At 36.7% G+C, this 18,230-nt stretch overlaps 3 protein-coding genes across 3 annotated transcripts; 2 read left to right on the top strand and 1 right to left on the bottom strand.

Annotated features, from left to right (window-relative positions):
* Positions 1-200: 200 nt before the first annotated feature.
* Positions 201-18,106, top strand: LOC105389503 (dynein axonemal heavy chain 2). The gene is made up of 29 exons (XM_048624544.1): positions 201-326; positions 657-1,085; positions 1,209-1,490; positions 1,575-2,169; positions 2,243-2,447; positions 2,559-2,696; positions 2,775-2,921; positions 4,166-4,285; positions 4,600-4,694; positions 5,391-5,466; positions 5,734-5,859; positions 8,956-9,054; positions 9,138-9,377; positions 9,469-9,583; positions 9,670-9,918; positions 10,063-10,259; positions 10,376-10,537; positions 10,770-10,887; positions 11,161-11,315; positions 11,713-11,888; positions 12,214-12,381; positions 12,516-12,683; positions 12,777-13,002; positions 13,146-13,265; positions 13,348-13,481; positions 13,940-14,210; positions 16,575-16,718; positions 17,286-17,384; positions 17,753-18,106. Exons 1-29 carry the CDS (start codon positions 251-253, stop codon positions 17,978-17,980), a joined length of 5,358 nt encoding a protein of 1,785 aa, XP_048480501.1. The 5' UTR covers positions 201-250; the 3' UTR covers positions 17,981-18,106.
* LOC105388917 (DNA-dependent metalloprotease SPRTN) lies at positions 5,968-8,573 on the bottom strand. The gene is made up of 3 exons (XM_011559957.3): positions 8,286-8,573; positions 7,767-8,001; positions 5,968-7,563 (listed from the first exon to the last, which is right to left on the bottom strand). The coding sequence occupies exons 1-3, from the start codon at positions 8,441-8,443 to the stop codon at positions 6,127-6,129; spliced, it is 1,830 nt and encodes a 609-aa protein (XP_011558259.3). The 5' UTR covers positions 8,444-8,573; the 3' UTR covers positions 5,968-6,126.
* Positions 14,858-16,255, top strand: LOC105388928. The gene is made up of 4 exons (XM_011559968.3): positions 14,858-15,086; positions 15,172-15,293; positions 15,441-15,591; positions 15,836-16,255. Exons 1-4 carry the CDS (start codon positions 15,045-15,047, stop codon positions 16,109-16,111), a joined length of 591 nt encoding a protein of 196 aa, XP_011558270.3. The 5' UTR covers positions 14,858-15,044; the 3' UTR covers positions 16,112-16,255.
* Positions 18,107-18,230: the final 124 nt, after the last annotated feature.

The following is an 18,230-nucleotide window of genomic DNA, read 5'->3' on the forward strand; positions in this document are numbered from 1 at the left end:
TAAGTTGCCAAGTCTTATTTAGTCAATCAATACAACACTACCGGTAGCGCGGCGGCCGAAGGCAGCTCACCCCCTGTTTAAAACGCACAAAACAAACCGCCACGCGACGCCACTCACGACCAACGTTTTTCATAGAGAATAGCCGGCTAGTATATAAACAGTACTTGTCATTGGATCAATAATTTGATTTTTAAGTTAGCTACAAGTTAGCTTTAAATATAAACTTATCGCTAATTTACTGATTGCTAAGATGGCTGTGAACGTTAAGAAGAGACGAAAGGTTGCCTGGAGCGACGACCTCAGTCATGATTCTGAGGAGGAAAGGGGTAAGATAAATAAACAGTCATCATGTGTGTATCTACCATCTACCCTTATCTACCTTGCAAAGTGCAGCAGTAAGCATGCATTACTACTCCAACTTCTACTACTTTTCCTCAGGCAATATACTCGTAGGTCCCAATGCCCGTTGCTATCTTTCAGGCACATTAAAACGGCCGGGAATCATAGGTTTAGTCAGTGTACCTACTGACACTTGATGGCTCATCTTTTCATTAGCGTCATCATCATCAGCCAACCATTATCCTCTGCATTTAGTACACATAATAAGCTTCCCCTACACCATAGTTACTAACACAAAATAATAACTTACCTAACAGAAAAAGAGCGTCTGGCGGAGCTGGAGCGTCTGGCGGCGGAGACCCCGCTGAAGCCGACCTACAGCGAGCAGCAGCTGGCCGCCCTGGTGACCTACGTGATGAAGATGACCACCCTGTACGACCTCCGAGATCAGGACTGGAACCCTGACGTCACAGAGGTCATCGAAAACTGGCTCATGGACCCCAAGAAACTCATTTTGACCGTCTGCTTCAAAGCCGATAAATTATCCGCACAATGCGACTTCCCTCTAATCCCAGTTCATGATCTGACGTATTTCTTAAGGCAACCGGATTTTATTTTTACGGTTGAGAATTTCCATGAGGAGGTCGTCTTCGGAACCTTCGTGGATTCCGTCGAGATGAACATGATCAGTATGCTGGAGATCGTGTATGCGCCGTACTTCTTCGCTGTTACTTCTTGGCCGGACAGTAAGTACTGACTGATTACGTATCAATCTTCTTCTTCTTCTTCTTCGTTCTTCTTGAACGTATCAATCTACCAGATACTTATGGTGTTGGTAAATAGATACATGTGACGTTTTTATTACGCAGGTGTGAAAAGCGAGTTCTGCTCTCAACTCCACACATTTCTGGCTAAACTAGTGGACATGTACTACAAGATGTTGGGCCTCACGGTGCTCTACATACCTCAGGAGGGCCAGAGCCTCTCCTTCGAGGAGGCCAGCGCCGACCGCGAGCTGGTGAAGAGGCTGGAGGGGGTCGTGGTCTACTGGACCCACCAGATCAAGTCCTGCTTAGAAGACCACGCGTCCGTGGCATCGCAGAATGAACTTCTGTGCCCAAGCGATGAATACGACTTCTGGATTTACAGACGTAAGTGTTTGCTTATTTTAATCTGTATGTTATAATTGTACCTACATAGAATGTAAGTCAGTTTCACATTGATTTATATTTCAGATGAGAACTTAAGTGGATTGGAATATCAAATTAAGAACCCGGCAGTCGATCACATCACCAAGATTCTCATAACAACTCACTCCACCTTCATCCAACAATTCCAATTCCTGTGCGTGGAAATATTGCAGAAAATTCACGAAGCCAAGAGCAACATTGAATATCTGCAAGTTATAAAACAACCGTGCGCTGTCCTGGAGTGTGTGTTGGACCCAGATGAGATATCGAGCCACGTACCTACCATCATTAATCTATTCCGGTTCATCTGGCTGGAGTCCCCCTACTACAACTCGGAGACCAGAATCACCAACCTCTTCAAAGCCCTCAGCAATCAGATCATTATCCTTTGCCGGAATTACATAAAGCTGGAAGACCTTTTCGACGGAAAAACTAAGAAGGCTCTAGGAGAGTTTGGGAAGTGTATCGACTGTTGCAAACAGTACCGAGAGATTTACGAGCTAATGGCGGAGGCTCACAACGAGGCCAAGCCTGACAGCTGGAATCTGGACACCGGAGCCATCTTCAACTACATCGACTCCTTTGTACAACGCTGTTTTGACATGCTAGATGTCTGCAACTGCATGATCATATTTGGGAGGTAACTACATTATTTAAGTTCCTTTGGATCATAAATACTTATAAGATGTTTATATCACCGGATAAATTTCCAGGATTGACGAGATGGAGGTAATAAACAAGCCGATATTCGGCGGAGCCCGCGGCGCCATGTTTGAGGACAAGTGCGAACAGATCGAGCACATGTTCCACGACGCTCTAAGCGCGGTCAAGCAAGTCTCCAGCAGTATCCTCGACGTCCAGGCGCCGTCCTGGTACGATGATATACTGCAGTTCCGCACCGTTATCAAGGATATTGAAGTAAGTTAAATTTAAGAAATATTATGGTCACAAGCTTTTAGGTATTGCGTGATCAAACAGTGTAAAATTATCGGATAAGGCCCTAAACAACAAGGCTTTCCCCTTTCTCAGATAATAATAGAAAACCTGATGGAGTCAGTATTCGAGGGAGTGAACCACGTGGAAGAGGCAGTCATAGCGTTGTTCTCACTCAACAACTACTCGAAAAGGAAGAACTTGAAACGCATATTCAAGAAGAAGACCGCAGACGTAAATATTATCTAAAGACTGGCTTCAAACGTTCAAACCGATGGAATAGTGAAACTGTAACTGTTGGGTTGTTTTCAGGTGTGGTCAATGTTCAGTGACGAAGTGCAAGAGGCTAAGAAGGAGATGGTGGACTGCCGTAGCCAGGCCCCGGGCGACATGCCGAGCTTCTCCGGCCGAGCCGCCGTGCTGCTGATGAGGAAGAACAGGCTTGTTTATCTCAAGAAGGTTAGAAAGTAGGGGAGACCGGGGACAAAAGTAACAGTTTGCATTTTCTGTCTGATTTCTCGTTATTAATAACATTTACGATAAAATAAATATAGTCACATGAAACTTTCGTATATAGTCTACAAATATTCATTATTACTTTACTTAATACATCTCGAATTTTAGCATTTCTAAGGCCTCAAAAAAAAAAGGGAAATCGTTACTTTCGACCCCATGGTCAGGACGAAAGTAACAAGGCATGGGTCGAAAGTAACAACCCATAAATTCTGCCCAATGTTATAAATACGATTCAAAAGAAAGAACAAAAAAAACAATCAAATTATTTAGTTAAGAAAACTTCTTTAAAAACTATCGAAACTAAAAAAAACTTATGACTTATTGACAAAACAAAAAAAAAATCTTAATAGAAACTGTAAATGAGATCCATCATTTAAACTGACTAACTGATAAGAATTTGTTTTATTTGTGCCATAATATACAATATTATGACACAAATATCTAATCAAAACAACAAAAAATAAAAATTTATAATTTGACATGGCAAACTTACGTAAGTAATTCGTTACTTTTGTCCTGCCGCGAGCTGTTACTTTTGTACCCATCCCCATTTTTGAAATATCAGGCGACATAACTTTAAAACAGCACGTGTTATTCGAAAACAATTTATGACATGCTACAGACCATCTTATAATGAATCAATGAACAAATTGTGATATGGTTCTTGGCATCTTAATTCTACGTAAACACTAAATGAATAAACACCAAAAAACTTACTTTTGGTGTGTAAAATCACGAAATGCTCCCTAAAACAACCTTGCACCGCGGCACGGGCGCGGAAAATGTTATCATACGCGGGGGGCATAGCATGCAGCCTACCAGCTGTAGCTTGGGACGTTAAGGCTATTGGGGAAGTCCACAGAGTCTTTGTTACTTTCTACCCGCTGTTACTTTTGTCCCCGGTCTCCCCTACACTGAACTACTAGATTTTCCAGATTTCTTGAAATGGATGGATGACGGTGCAAGTCAACGAGGGTTGTGTGAGATGAATACTGAATAGTGATGATGGCTCAACAACATCAACCTGTAATAGAGCACGGATGGAAATGGTCTTCTACCATGGAGTGCCAGTGCCTTAACACTCGGTCCTCCGATCCGTATCCTTGTGCAACGGTCGCTTGTATTACTCAGAGAACCCCATATATTATCACGTAAACAATCAAGTAAATATTGGTCTCATCTGCCAGGTGATGACGGACGCGGCATGGATGATGCCTTGCAGCAGCTCAGACGACGTGATGGCGCACGTGGGCCGGCTGGTCAGCGCCATGGATGTAGCCGTGCGCGAGCTGCAGATCGCTTGGACGGTACCTACCTATTGTCTACTTCCTAGAGGCCTAGCACGGGAGCTAGACGTGATAAAAGTTTTGCGTCGCGCTTACTAGAGTACGCGGTACAGTGCGCGGCTTTGAGAGTGAGAGAGAGTCTTGACGAGATCGCGCGTCTTGCGCCCCGTGCTACGCCTTCTGGTTTAGCTCCCCTATCGTGACTTAATTGGCCTAGTTTCTCATTTGTTTTAAGATGGTGTGCAGTATTTTATAGAAGAGTAGAATATTTTTATATAAGTTGATTCGATTTATGAAAGATTGATAATAGAGCTTGAAAAATCTTATATTTTCAGCACAATTTTGACGAAAAGTGTGGCGCTGGATTGAACAAAACCTTGATGAGGAAGAGCGTTGACAACCCTGGGCTCATGGAATGCAATATCGATGTGTAAGATAATTCATTCTAAAACATAGTATCTTGTAGATACTATAAAATAACTATACTTAATTTACTTATAACCACTTACTAATGCACCTATTTTTTGTATTAAAGTAAGTAAGTAATTAAGTTGAAGGTAATGCGATTTTTGTATTCAATAGAATCAATAGTATGTTTTTTTAAATTTTAATGAGCCGTTTTCCTTGACAGCTGTCAGTTGAGCTTTTGGGTAAGAGGATAGATGGCGTGAAAACGCAGTGTATCAACTGTCGAAAATTACATAGAGAGCAAAGAGTACTAAACTCAGAATAAGAACTCAAACTCAAACTATCTCAAAAGAGTCACTATCTCAAGTGCACTAACTCTACAGTATCAAGGGAGGAGGAGCAGATAGCTCAACTACAACTCAATTAATACAGGAGAAACACAAGGAAACTGAGAAAACTTGAAAAGAACGGCTGTACGCACAATCGCACTGAACGCTGAAGCAACAGTGACATCGACATCATAGAGAAAATAATACTACAATTCTACCTACCTACGTCACTTTCACATTTCGTTAGCCTCACAGAATAACATATTGTGATCTGAGTGTGTTCTGAGGGTTTGAAAGTTGGTACAACCCCAGACAACGCCATCTATTTCTCCAAAAAGGAACTTTCTTTTTTTTTTAACAAATGCCTCATTGACAATTTTTATTTGCAGCAACATTTTAGATTTGTGTAAAGAAGCTTTCCATTTTGAAAACATGGGACAGGACATACCCACGCACGCGTATGCGGTAATATCTTTGTTTTATTATCATTTTATAATATTTGTATTATGTACATTCCGAAAAACCGTTGTACCGAAAAAAAGTTTAATGGAGGTATTATGCGCGGGGATAAAGAAACAATAATATGATAACTCGAAATTATGGTATTCTACCCTGTCGTATGCTATTCGTAGGCCTATTAATACTCCTTTCTACCCCCACTTATAGAACGCCCGCCATTTCAATATTGTTTCTTTATCTGCGCGCGTTATACCTAAAACATTTTTGTTATAGGTGTATATAAAATGTAAAACTATCTACTATGTGTACGAGAGTGTGCTGGCAGTAGTGAAGGGATATAACAAGATCCTCGACTCACTCTCCGATGAAGAAAGACTACTCTTCAAGCCGCTTATCAGTGTATGTAAAAACACTCCCCAATTTCATAATCATCATCTATATTTAAGTATCACATTATTTGAATCACAATCAGTTTACTAATACATATTATTAATATTACCATAATTATAATAGAAAAATAATAAATAACATTTACATACTCGACAACACACGCAATTAGATTATTCAGCTTGCATTTCAGATTACATAGTTCAAATAAAAAGTGAAATAACAGTCTTAATTATTACAAAAAAAAACTTAACAAAAACTCACTTGAGACAGCCACACCTAGGCAAGGCACAGGTCCAGATGATCATTCATATCATTCTGTTCCACCATCTCTAGACATATAGGACACGGAGTCTTGGTTCCTGTTCCATTCATTGTAAAACTTTCATCCAAATCACCGCCATCATCGTCATCATCATCAATCTCTATAGTCTGAACAACATGACGGTGACTAGATGACGTTCCTTCCATAGGACGTTCATTGCTATTGAAAAAGGCTAAACACTCTTCCAAATGTTCTTCCATAGGTTTGTAAATCTTCAGCTCACAACATGGACACTTCTGTATTTTGGCGCTGAAGTCGTCATCAACCACATGGACAGTGGTGTTGTTGAGTTCATCAACAAACTGCACCATCCCTGCCACAGTCACTTCAGACACCTTGAATTCAGGTTGTGGTAAATTCACCTCTTTCATGAAATCTCTCAGATATGCTTCCATATTTTTACTATCACTAGAAACAGAGATATTTGTCTTTGGCTTATATGGTGGTATTGTAAGATCTATTTTATGTTTTCTTTCAGGTACTTTAGGTAGATTGTTTTGACTTTTTATGATTGTGTCTTCATAGGGTAAATGGTTTCCAGTCTCGAATAGTTTTTCTATTGCTTCCTTGTTCAAACATTCATCAACATGGCGGTTTATTTCAGCAGCGAGCACTCTCAGACTACACACCGGGCAGTTGACATGGCTCGGCAAATCTTCATTACTTTTAATTGTAGTAGTTTTTGCAACAGGTGTATTACTTTTTGATTGAGTTGGGGAATTACTTTTGAAATAATTATCAATTCTATTCATTTTTGCAGGTGGAGACTCGAATTTGGTAGTGGAAGGTTTCTTGGCTGCAGTTTTTGTGTTACTTGTGATGAACATCTGCTTGTTAGACCACACTTCTTTAACTTTGCGGGAAACATCCTCTATTGCTTTAGTATTTGTAGCTTTGTTGATTGTTTCCTGCTTCTTGAGCCAGACGCTTCTGACAGTTTCTTCTATTGAGTCTACTGACTGGGTCCTCTGCCTGTCTCCTATAAGAACATGTCCTTTTCCAGTATATGGGGTCAGTTTGGGTTCATTTTCTGTCTTTATATTGACAGTTTTTGGGTTAACCAGAATAGTACCACCTCCATTACTTTTAGTATTCCCACTGCAGGAACACCCAGAACCACATTTGCATCCACATTTAGGTTTGTTTGTGATGTACTTTGAAATGTCTCCCATAGGTTTAGGTTTAGCCCTTGGTGCTGCCTTGGCCTTTACTACTTTCTCAGGCTCTTTTATTTTAATAAATGTGCCTGAGCACATTCTCTTGTGGTCGTGCCACCAAAAGTCTTTATTGCTTGGTGCACGGTTACTGGACCTGCGGACTATGCCGTAGTATGGCTTCCGGTGTTGACACGGGCCATCACATCTCCACACATGGGTTTGATACAGCTTCACCTGAAACATAACATATTATTACTTACATCAATTTTAATAACATAAAATGATTTTGATCAGAAAATTATTAAGTATCCCCTCATTGTTATCTATGTTATGATTATGTATAACGGTGTCTCCCTTATACATAATCATAATAAATAGACAAATGCATATAAATAATGCTAGGTAATTATAAATTTAAAATAAGCTTAGGTTGTTACCTCATCATGGAAATCATGGTAGATAGTGATGTTTACTCCCATGGCTTGATTAAGCCTCCTCATATGGGATTGGAAGTTGGGTCCGTGGCCATCACGGTCACGGTCGTTACCCGTCACAAACAAATAAGCATGGATCATCTCATGAAGAAGGGTTTCTATCAAGTTCTTGCGCGGACGCAGCTTCAACAGGGGCTCACTCAGGGCTATAACACAGAGGCCTCCGCGACCCTCATATCTGTAAACAGAAGTGATATTATTATAACAGTATCTTATTATTATTATTAAGTCTTCAGTCTACTGCATTTTTCTGATTTATAAATGTATGTGTGAAGAGACCTATGGCTAGCAAGAAGCAGTTGTTAGATAAAGATGATTATAATAATGACTCAATGCAGGCTGCATATAAATAATTCGTTTATTAATTTCAAATTATTTAGAAGTAGGATATCAGTTGTGTTTAGGGTAGAATCTACCCTCAATCATAGAATATTCGTAAAAAAAAGAGTTTCCAGTACTCACGAGCACACACCAGCACACGAATACATGCGCTTGCTCCATCGGACGACGGCCCCGGCAGCTAATTTAGACCAGAAAAATGTTTTGTCGAAGTTCATGAAAAGCGAATGAATATTCGGTGTGGGATCGATCAATTCGAGCTCTGGATCCGCCAAGTTCATTTTGCACTGATTAGTGATTGGTATTAGGTATAAACAATGAACATTTGAAGTCACAAACTCACAATCACTTAGAACTAAGAAAATAATGGTAAATTAAAGTAAATTGGTAATGTTACATATTTTTTACAAAAAATCGCGCGGATAACAGCTGAGCCGACTGTTTTGATAGATTTGATTTTGTATTTCTTTTAATCTGCATCTGTGATCAAATTTTGAAATGCTGCAAACATTATTCTGAGAATTTTAATGTTGCCAGATAATACGAAAAGTTTAGTTTTTGGTAGAATTTGTAGAATGTTTATTGGTCATTGGAAAATATTTTGTTTATTAAATCGGGCATGTATGAATAGAATCACTGCAGCAACACTGTATCACTGACACTGAACAGTGTGTGACACTGTCTGTGTCGGAACTGAAGCATCACTGATTTGGTGTTAAATAATGTGAAATGTAGTATCGGCCTACGGTCTAACAATTTTTTTATGCTGAGTTGAAAAACTTTTAACTTTCAGGCCTGCGAAAGAAAAGTACAACCTGGAATAACAAAACTAACATGGACATCTACTCTATCGGATGCTTACATAGCGGACTGTGTAACTCAAATTGGCGAGGTGGGTTGTTTTGCACCTATGTTATTAAAAAAATAGTTATCATTTGTTTTTGATAATAATACCTATATAAGACTTTTTTACAGCTGCAAGATTTTTTGACAACCTATAAAACTTGTAATGTTAACTTGGCAAAAATTATGGAAAAGATTTGCGATACTCCATTAATAGAATTTGACATATATAATGTTTTTGATATAAAAGATCTTCGAGCTACCATTCGAGAAATGCAATTGAGTGCTATAGAAAAAATTCTAGAAATGTATAAAGAAATTATAACCTATATAATAATTGTATACGAAGGATTTGAAACACAAATAAACCAGGTGATATTTATTACTTTAATGAATGCTATAGCTTAAACACATTTAATATTTTAAATCTAAGTAAGTATATTAAATTTATTAAATGATTCAGATGGCAGACTATTGGATAAAATATGTGAGGCGTTTTGATAAACAACTTGAAGATGCACTACGCCTGCTAGTGAAAGCATCAATGCAAAATATGTATAGATGCTTACATGGAGATGGTTAGTATATTCTGCAATTTAATAGGTATCTATAGCTCTATTTTTATTAATATATTTTATACTTAATGTCTTTTATTAAATTTTAGGAACAATGGCTCCATCACCATTGATAAAAATGGATCTGTTCTTGATTGATAACAATATTACGTACATTCCAAGCCGTATAGAAATATATGACACATTCACAACAATACTGGAAGAAATAATTCATATAATTAGCACTATTCCACGTCTGTATGAAAAATTTGCATTACCTTCTGGAGGCTTGAAACGATTTTACGAAGTTATCACAGATGATAATGATATAAATCAACTTCAATCATTAATAGATATCGGTAATAAACTCAATTAAATATATATTTTAGTTTACTTAACTATTAACATATATGTGATACAAATACAAAAAAAAAACAAAGATCAATATTTTTAACCTAATTAAGTAGGAACGAACTGAACGAATGAATTACTTTGTGTTTTAGAAATTGAACTGAACTTAGACCAAATACATGAACACATAAGACTATGGGATCCTTTTTCACATATTTGGAAGGTCGACAAAGACGCATTTTTAGAAAATTACAAAGGAGAGAGACATGCAGCATTTGATTTTGACCAACTGATAACAAATTATATTGATTTGGCCAATGGCGTGCAAATTCAAGAAACTGTTAATCAGGTAAGAATAATTCATTTACAGTAAATAAAGAAGTTAGTAATCATGGAACTTTAAGCTCAACCAGAGTTACAAAAATCTTAAGTATTTATAAAAAATAAAATTAATATTTTTTGTAGATTCATTTCATAACTCTTAACTCTAGTGAGCTAAAGAAATCCATAATAAAACATTGTCATAAATGGCAAACTAAACTTGGAGAGTTACTTAGACAAATAACGGAAGAAGATATTGATAAAGTTTATGATTACGTTGAACAGAGCAGCGAAGAAGTCATGAGGGTACGTTCTCTTATACCTACTTACTTTATTACAAAATAATACCTATAAAAAAAACAAGAATAGTTTTACTAGGTACTTTGATTAATTAATACAAATCTTTAAAAAAACGTAATTGAAGTAAAGGGGGTTAAAATATAGATATATTTTCATTGGGAACATACTAGTTGTAGTTACATGGTAGTTAGGATAATAATGACATTGCCAAGACAAGTATAAGTAAATTTAATTTCAGATGCCTCAAAATTTGGGCGAACTGGCATCATCAATAGCTACATATGAACGACTTATGTCAGAAATTAACAAAGTGCAACAAACTTTTCCACCCATCACTGAAGAAATTACTACTCTGGGTACCGATTATAGTTTTTTTACACATATGCACTACCTACGCATTTTTATCTAAAATGAAAAAAAAAATATGAACACAATCAAAGCTACCTACACTATAGGTATTATTTTAAGCATATCCTTTCCACTACTGCACATTATCAATCTTAAAGCAGCATTGTTTATCCTTTAAAACTGCATAAGTGTATGGATCTTTTTTTATTGATTAACAATCATACAGTATTACTTATCTGTCAGATTCATACAAAGCTGATCAACCTCTTTAATAATTGCAGCTAAATTTGAAGTAAACGTCGGCGCAGACATTATTTCACGACATGAAAATATTCCCGTAATATGGGCAGAATATTTAGCATTATTAGAAGAAGCAAAAAAGCAACTGGAAGCTAATAAGGATCGTTTTAAAACACAACTTCTAGAGCAAGCTGAGGTAAAATTAAATTACATATGAGATTTTTTTTTATTAACTAGGTATATACCTACCTAGTTATATGATTGTAATTTGTACCTAATAAGTACTTATGTAATACTAGCTGTTCCCGCGCGCTTCGCTTCGCCTTAAAAAGTTTTCCCGTGGGAATTCCGGGATAAAAAGTAGCCTATGTTTTTTCCCAGGGTCTAGACCGCATGTATACCAAATTTCATTCAAATCCGTTCAGTAGTTTTGACGTGAAAGAGTAACAGACAGACAGACAGACAGACAGACAGACAGACAGACAGACAGACAGACAGACACAGTTACTTTCGCATTTATAATATTAGTTAGATTTATCTTGTCACACCTGAAAAATCATGATTTAATGGGCTATTCCATACATATTCCTTAGCTTTTCAAAGAAGCTGCTAAAGAATTTTGTGAAGATTTTTACACGAATGCCCCTACTACATCAGAATTGTCTGGAAAAGAAGCTCTAGCTCAGCTTCAGGCGTTTAGAGACCATCTTAATTTATTGAGAGAACAAGAACAAGCAATCAGAGATGGTCTTGCCGTGTTCAACTTAACGTAATATTTTGATATGACTTTAATCATTAACGTATTAAATTTACAGTATAGTTATAACATAATTAATCCTAGATTAGTTTGCCAAACAATATTATGTTCTTCGAAAATTTCAAAATTTCTTTAGGTGATCTAGAAACATCTTAAGAATTATCCCACAACACAATATCGGTAACCATCCCCACCCCTATCAATTTTTGTGTCATGTTTTGGAAGTATTTTGTGTAGTTTAGATAATATCATAATTTTAAGAGTACCTTACTGAATCGTTATAATTATGTTCCTAATAAAAAAGTTAACTAGCTAGTAAATAAAATTTATAATTCAGGACTCCAGTTAATTTGGATCTACAAAAAATGGAAAAGGAACTAGAAAAATTGGAGGAAGTATGGGGGTTGGTCAACCAGTGGGAAGAATCTTGGGAAAAATATAAAAATCAAACATTTTGGGAAATGGAAACTGATGAAATGGAAGATAATGTTATGTTTTTGTTCAGGTACCTATTATCTACATTCTTATTAAATAATTGTACAGTATATGATAACTTTTTGTATTTACTTTAATGACAATTAAATTTTGTGACGTCTAAACCTAACTACCGGGTTAAATTAATTTCCTTATAATTTTTAGAAATTTTAATCGTCTATCTCGTCAACTCAAAGAAAAAGGTTGGGAAATCATAGATACAACTAGAATTAAAGTTGATGCGTTTAGACGAACATTGCCTCTTATCAATGACCTAAAAAATCCTTGTATGAGAGATCGTCATTGGGATAGGATCAAAGCACTAATGGGCGTGTAAGTTTCATATTTTTTACACTTTACAAAAATATTAACCTGAAAACGTACGTAACGCTCATTTACATACCTAATAATATACATTTTATCCAGTGAATTTGATCAAACTTCTGAAGATTTCAAATTAGACCTTATAATGCGCCTCAATTTCCAAGCGTATGCAGATGAAATTGCTGAAATATCTAATGCGGCAACTATGGAACTTAATATTGAAAATGGCCTGAAAGCTATTAAAGAAGTGTGGAAAACGACAACATTTGAAATGCAACATCATAAGGGTGAAATTTACAGAATCAAAAACGTCGAAGAAGTGACACAGGTTATTAATTTAATGATGAGGCTTCGATATAAGCACTAAGATTATTACATATTAAAATTTTATTTACTCACATGATTTCTGACGCTTACATAATATAATAGGTAAGTACCTATCTACCTTCATTGATCAATTTTTTATTTTAGTTTTTGGAAGACCATCAAGTTCAATTGTCGTCTTTTAAGTCAACTAAATACGTTGAACCGTTTATAAAAGAAGTTGATTACTGGGAAAAGTCACTCGGTTATGTTGCTGAGTGTATAGAGGTACAAAAACAGATATTCTTTTATCGTTAGCTGGTTAAATTATTCTCTTTCTACTGAAAATATACTTCTCTTGTTATATTAGATTTCACTCCAAGTGCAACGGCGTTATTTATACCTTGAAAATATATTCACTGGAGAAGATATTAGAAAACAACTACCAAATGAAGTGAAAATATTCGATGACCTCGCAACTGATTGGGCCAATGTCACTACTAAGTTAATATTGTTTAAAATTATTTATAATTTATATGCTGCTATTTCAAGCAGCAGTATTATCAAGCTATCATTATCAAGATAGTAATAGTAATTTCATTCGTGCGATCGTGGGTTCGAATCCTGCCATGTACCATTAATACCATAATATGTACCATTAAGTACAATAACTATACCACGTAGAGTACGGTGAGGGAAAACATGGTGAGGAAACCTGCACATCTACATTCTAGATGTGTACCCTATATGAATTGTACTCATACAAAAATTTATATATGGCTCGCGACCTATTAGGTACATCTAAAAGCGCGTGGCTTACTTGCGAGTCACCTCAGACTACTCCTTCGGGGATACAGTCGTGAGCATAATAATGTATGTCATCACAAATATATATTTTTTATTCTTAACTAACGTCTGTGTTTCATAATAGAGACTGTACTTATTAAATTTTGATTTCGCAGTATGCACTCAGGAAAAAATGCATTAGAAGCATGCCTTTATGAGCCAGCACCATATCTGTTTAACAAATTAAATAAAATGGTCGATAACCTGGAAGGAATCCTAAGACAGCTTGAAAAATATTTGGAGACTAAAAGACAATTATTTCCTCGATTTTATTTCATTTCCAATGATGATATGTTGGAAATTTTGGGAAATTCTAAGAAGCCACAATTAGTACAAGTTCACTTGAAAAAGTTGTTTGACAATATAAATAAAATAAAAATCGACAAAGTAAGTAACTCGGATTGTCATAATTATATAGGTACCTACGTAGCTGTAAGTATTTTATACCTATATTTTCATTTAAATTAAATATCTCAGTTTATACGTAAATGTAGATGGCCGCGGAGGAGCATTTATAAATCGTTTTGTGGATAGTTTTTTTCTCTTGCTCCATTTACTTGGTATGGAGATAATTATAACATACTAGCTGTTCCTGTGAGTTTTCGCCTTAAAAAGTTTTCATATATTAGGTATATTCCTTGACATTAAAATCTCCCATATTTTTACAATGTTAAACTGAGACAAACAAAAAGATTTTGTAGTTAGGCGTTTATCGCGAAATTACCGGAATTTTTGACATTATTGACATCTCGGCAAGAAAATTAATGAATACCTGCAACTCCCAAGGATTGTTGTGTTATCTCAAAATATATTTAGTTATATTTAAGAAATTTTAAATAGAATTATTAAGCTATTAACGGTATCTACATTTTTTTTAACTTAGCTTTCATAAAAATCTTATTTGGTAGATTTTAAGTTTTGCTCATTGCTGCACGGTAAGTTGTCACAGACTAATAATGTGAGTATTTTAATATTCATTGACAGTTACGTAGCATGACATAACAGTGACACTTGATAATTTGGCGGAGATTTGGCGCTATTTCCTGTTTTGTTTGTTTATATTCGTTTTAGGTATTTGAGGTTATAAATAAAGGTTAGGTTTGTGTCGATAAGTTCTGTGTTTGAATTGAATTTTTCTAAATAACGATAATAAAAAATACCTGTTATTATTGAGCTGAGTTCCTTAAAAATATTAAAAAGTGAAAGGTATCTGAAAATAAAATGCCTAAACCAGAAACATATTCAATGCCACTGCGCAAATTGGTAAGTCTAGCTTAACTAAATAAAACAAAGCTATTTCGTTATTATCAGAATTCCATGTGGAACTTAATTAATTAAATAATTTCAGGAGAAAGTCCTCGAGGTTATGGAAAACCGGCCATACACAGGGAATTTATCAATCTGCAAAAGGAACCTATGTTTAATGCAATCATGGAAATCTGTGCCTGGAAATTCAAAGAAGGATGTTGTGTAAGTGAATTAAATAAGTAGGTACACTTTTCTATTTTTAAGTAACATCATCATCAGCCTACCTGCCCAAAAACATTCGCCTATTATAATGGACATTATAATAGGCGAATGTTTTAACATTAATATTAACATTACATACAATTTCAGGTCAATAAGCTATAGGTTCCGAAAAGCTGTGAAAGGAGCAATTCTAAACCATGACTGGGACAAGCTACTCTACTTCCTCACTAAATGGCCACTGCTGGACTGCAATGACAGCACTGTACGATTAAAAGTAGACCATGACACATACTATAGGGTGAGTTCGCAAGATTTAATGTGTACTATATGTACCAGTAGGTACATTCTCATTAGATTATCCTTAAGCTGTCCTGCAGGCTGTGATATCTTGTATGAACCAAAAGATATTTAACTAATTTGTAGCACTGTTTTGCTTTTTGATTGCTGATTGCTAATGTTAGGATTGGTACAGTACCTTTACCATTACATAGAGCTATTAACATTGCACAATCTTTTTGTAAAAACACTCTTCCAATTTCCAGGCATACCAAATCTTACTGTTCAATCACCCATACGCCCGCTCCAATGGTTTGCTAATGGAATACTTCCACATGGTGCTGAGTTGCCGCCATGATGAAGACAAGAAGGCCCTCATGAAGATTCTCGCGTGTCTCCCGAATAAACTCCGCATGCGGAGCAACGTTGTCAAGGAAGAGGCTGAGAAAACGGAAACTATAAGTCTTGATGAGACCGTTGTTGGGACAACTGAAAGAAATGGAGATGTTTCTATAGCTGATCATGAAATTATTATGACATAGATAAACTAAGTTTTTATAACTGACAAAGTTCAAGTTCTTATCAATTGATTGACACTATGATAACTCTTTAGTTAGGAATTTTAATGTGATATCCTAGGATAACTTAATTTATTGGATGCAAATAAAAATATTTGGTATGTTTTATGTAAATTGTTTGCCTGAACACAGTCATTGTCTTTCACATTTTTTATGTTATACCTACTTCTATTTTACACTACTTCATTATAGGGCTACTTCATCTCAAAATCATAGGGCTACTTCATTTGCTAAAAAATGGCCAGAGGGCCTAGTGAAAGTTTATTCACCATTCGATCAGTGAAATATAAATACAAATTGTTAGAGATGGCTCTCCCGCGCCGTATAAATTCGCCTTTAGTTTTCACTTCCATGTGTAAAAACTCGTAGTAGACCCTCTGTACTGCATTATAAACTATGCTATTCATAAAAACCCGTCTCATTCCAGAATGCCGTAGGGTTGCCAGTGGCCAAGGCGATGATATCTGAAGACGGGGAGTGTGTCGAGTGGAAGTACAATGTGGTGCTGGATGGCCCTGCGGAGGCCTGGCTGCTGGCGCTAGAGACCACTATGAGAGTCGTGCTGAGAGATGTAAAACCTGTTTTATCTATTTGTAGAATGCAATGTTAGAATGCGAGTGGTGAAAAGTAATTGTAAAATTTGTATAGGGCTTGAGAGTCGCCACCTAGCGGTCTGGCGCTGCATAGATATCCGCATTTACTTTTCACTGCTAGGACAGTGAGAAAACCTCCCGCTAGACATGCTGATGATTCATGTAGACTCACTGCAACGGGGTGGTTATCGTATAACACCGTTTCTATTCATATCTACGACTTCGATAAATAATGAAGTTCATGTAATAGTATTACTGTAGTTAGCCCTAGGTATTCCAGCCAAATCATTTGACAGCGGAAATGAAATGAATTGGTTGATATTCATCATACTCATCTAGTAGATACCTACCTACTTACAAGGCCGATGCACACACTGCTTAGTGCGAGTGTTTAGTTGACGTACATTGCTTGCGGGCTTCTTTGCAAAACTTCTGAATATGCCATACATACTCAGCAATGTACGATGTACGTCTACTCGCAGACTACTCGAACTAAACAGTGTGTGAATCAGCCTTAAGACCTCCTCTATCGGTGGATATTCCAGCAAATGATATTGACGCGCGCGGCGCTGCGCAAGTGTAAATACGAGCGGGAGCAGTGGATCAACGACTGGCCCGGACAGCTGGGGATCACTTGCAGTAAGGTAATGAATTTGTTTAGAACTGTACATAATGGTATAGTTGGCTTATTTAGGAAGGTACTTATTAGGCAGGGGCCTGGCAGGGTCGCCATCTAAGGACGCGCGCTATTCAAGCAACGTATGATGTCAGAATGATGGTTTATTACTAATATAGGTATATGCTAGGTAGGGGTAAGTGTTGCTACACTACAGAAGTTGGCATGTGAAAAAAAGCGGATGAAAAGAACGCACGGATTAGGATAAATCATTAGAGGCGCCACTTTTTCACGTTTAAATATTATATTTTTATTCCTAAACTATCAAAACCTAGGTAGGTTCTATACAACCTCAGTATTAGTTGAAGCACTTGACCTAAACACCCATAATTCTAGATACAATGGACGACAGAGTGCATCCGAGCGCTCTGCCGTTGTGAAATCATGAAATCGAAGAAACCCCTCAAGAAATTAAGGAAAAAACAAAACGTAATTCTGACCACCCTTCAGAATATGTCCCGAAAGGAGATTCCCAAGATATTGAGGGCCAAAGTCAACGCGTTATGCGTTATAGAGATACACTCTAGGGATACTGTTGACAGGATGTATAAGTTGGGTAAGTGAGAAATAGCTAGATATTTCACTAGGTAGGTACCTATAGCGTCGAATCTCGTGTGGAAACTACTAAGAGGCAAGATTAGCGTGGGACGCCCACGTTGCTGGTAGTGGCTGTATGAGGAAGCAGAAGGTCAAGGGCAGAGCGTGTGTGGCGCTCCTTGGCAGGAACCCATACCTCTATGTCTAGTAGTAGACTATTACGGCCTGATGATAATAATAGCTGATCTGAAAACAATCAGGAACAAAAATAATAATA

The sequence above is a fragment of the Plutella xylostella genome, chromosome 12 (assembly GCF_932276165.1).
Source record: "Plutella xylostella chromosome 12, ilPluXylo3.1, whole genome shotgun sequence".
Classification (NCBI taxonomy): domain Eukaryota; kingdom Metazoa; phylum Arthropoda; class Insecta; order Lepidoptera; family Plutellidae; genus Plutella; species Plutella xylostella.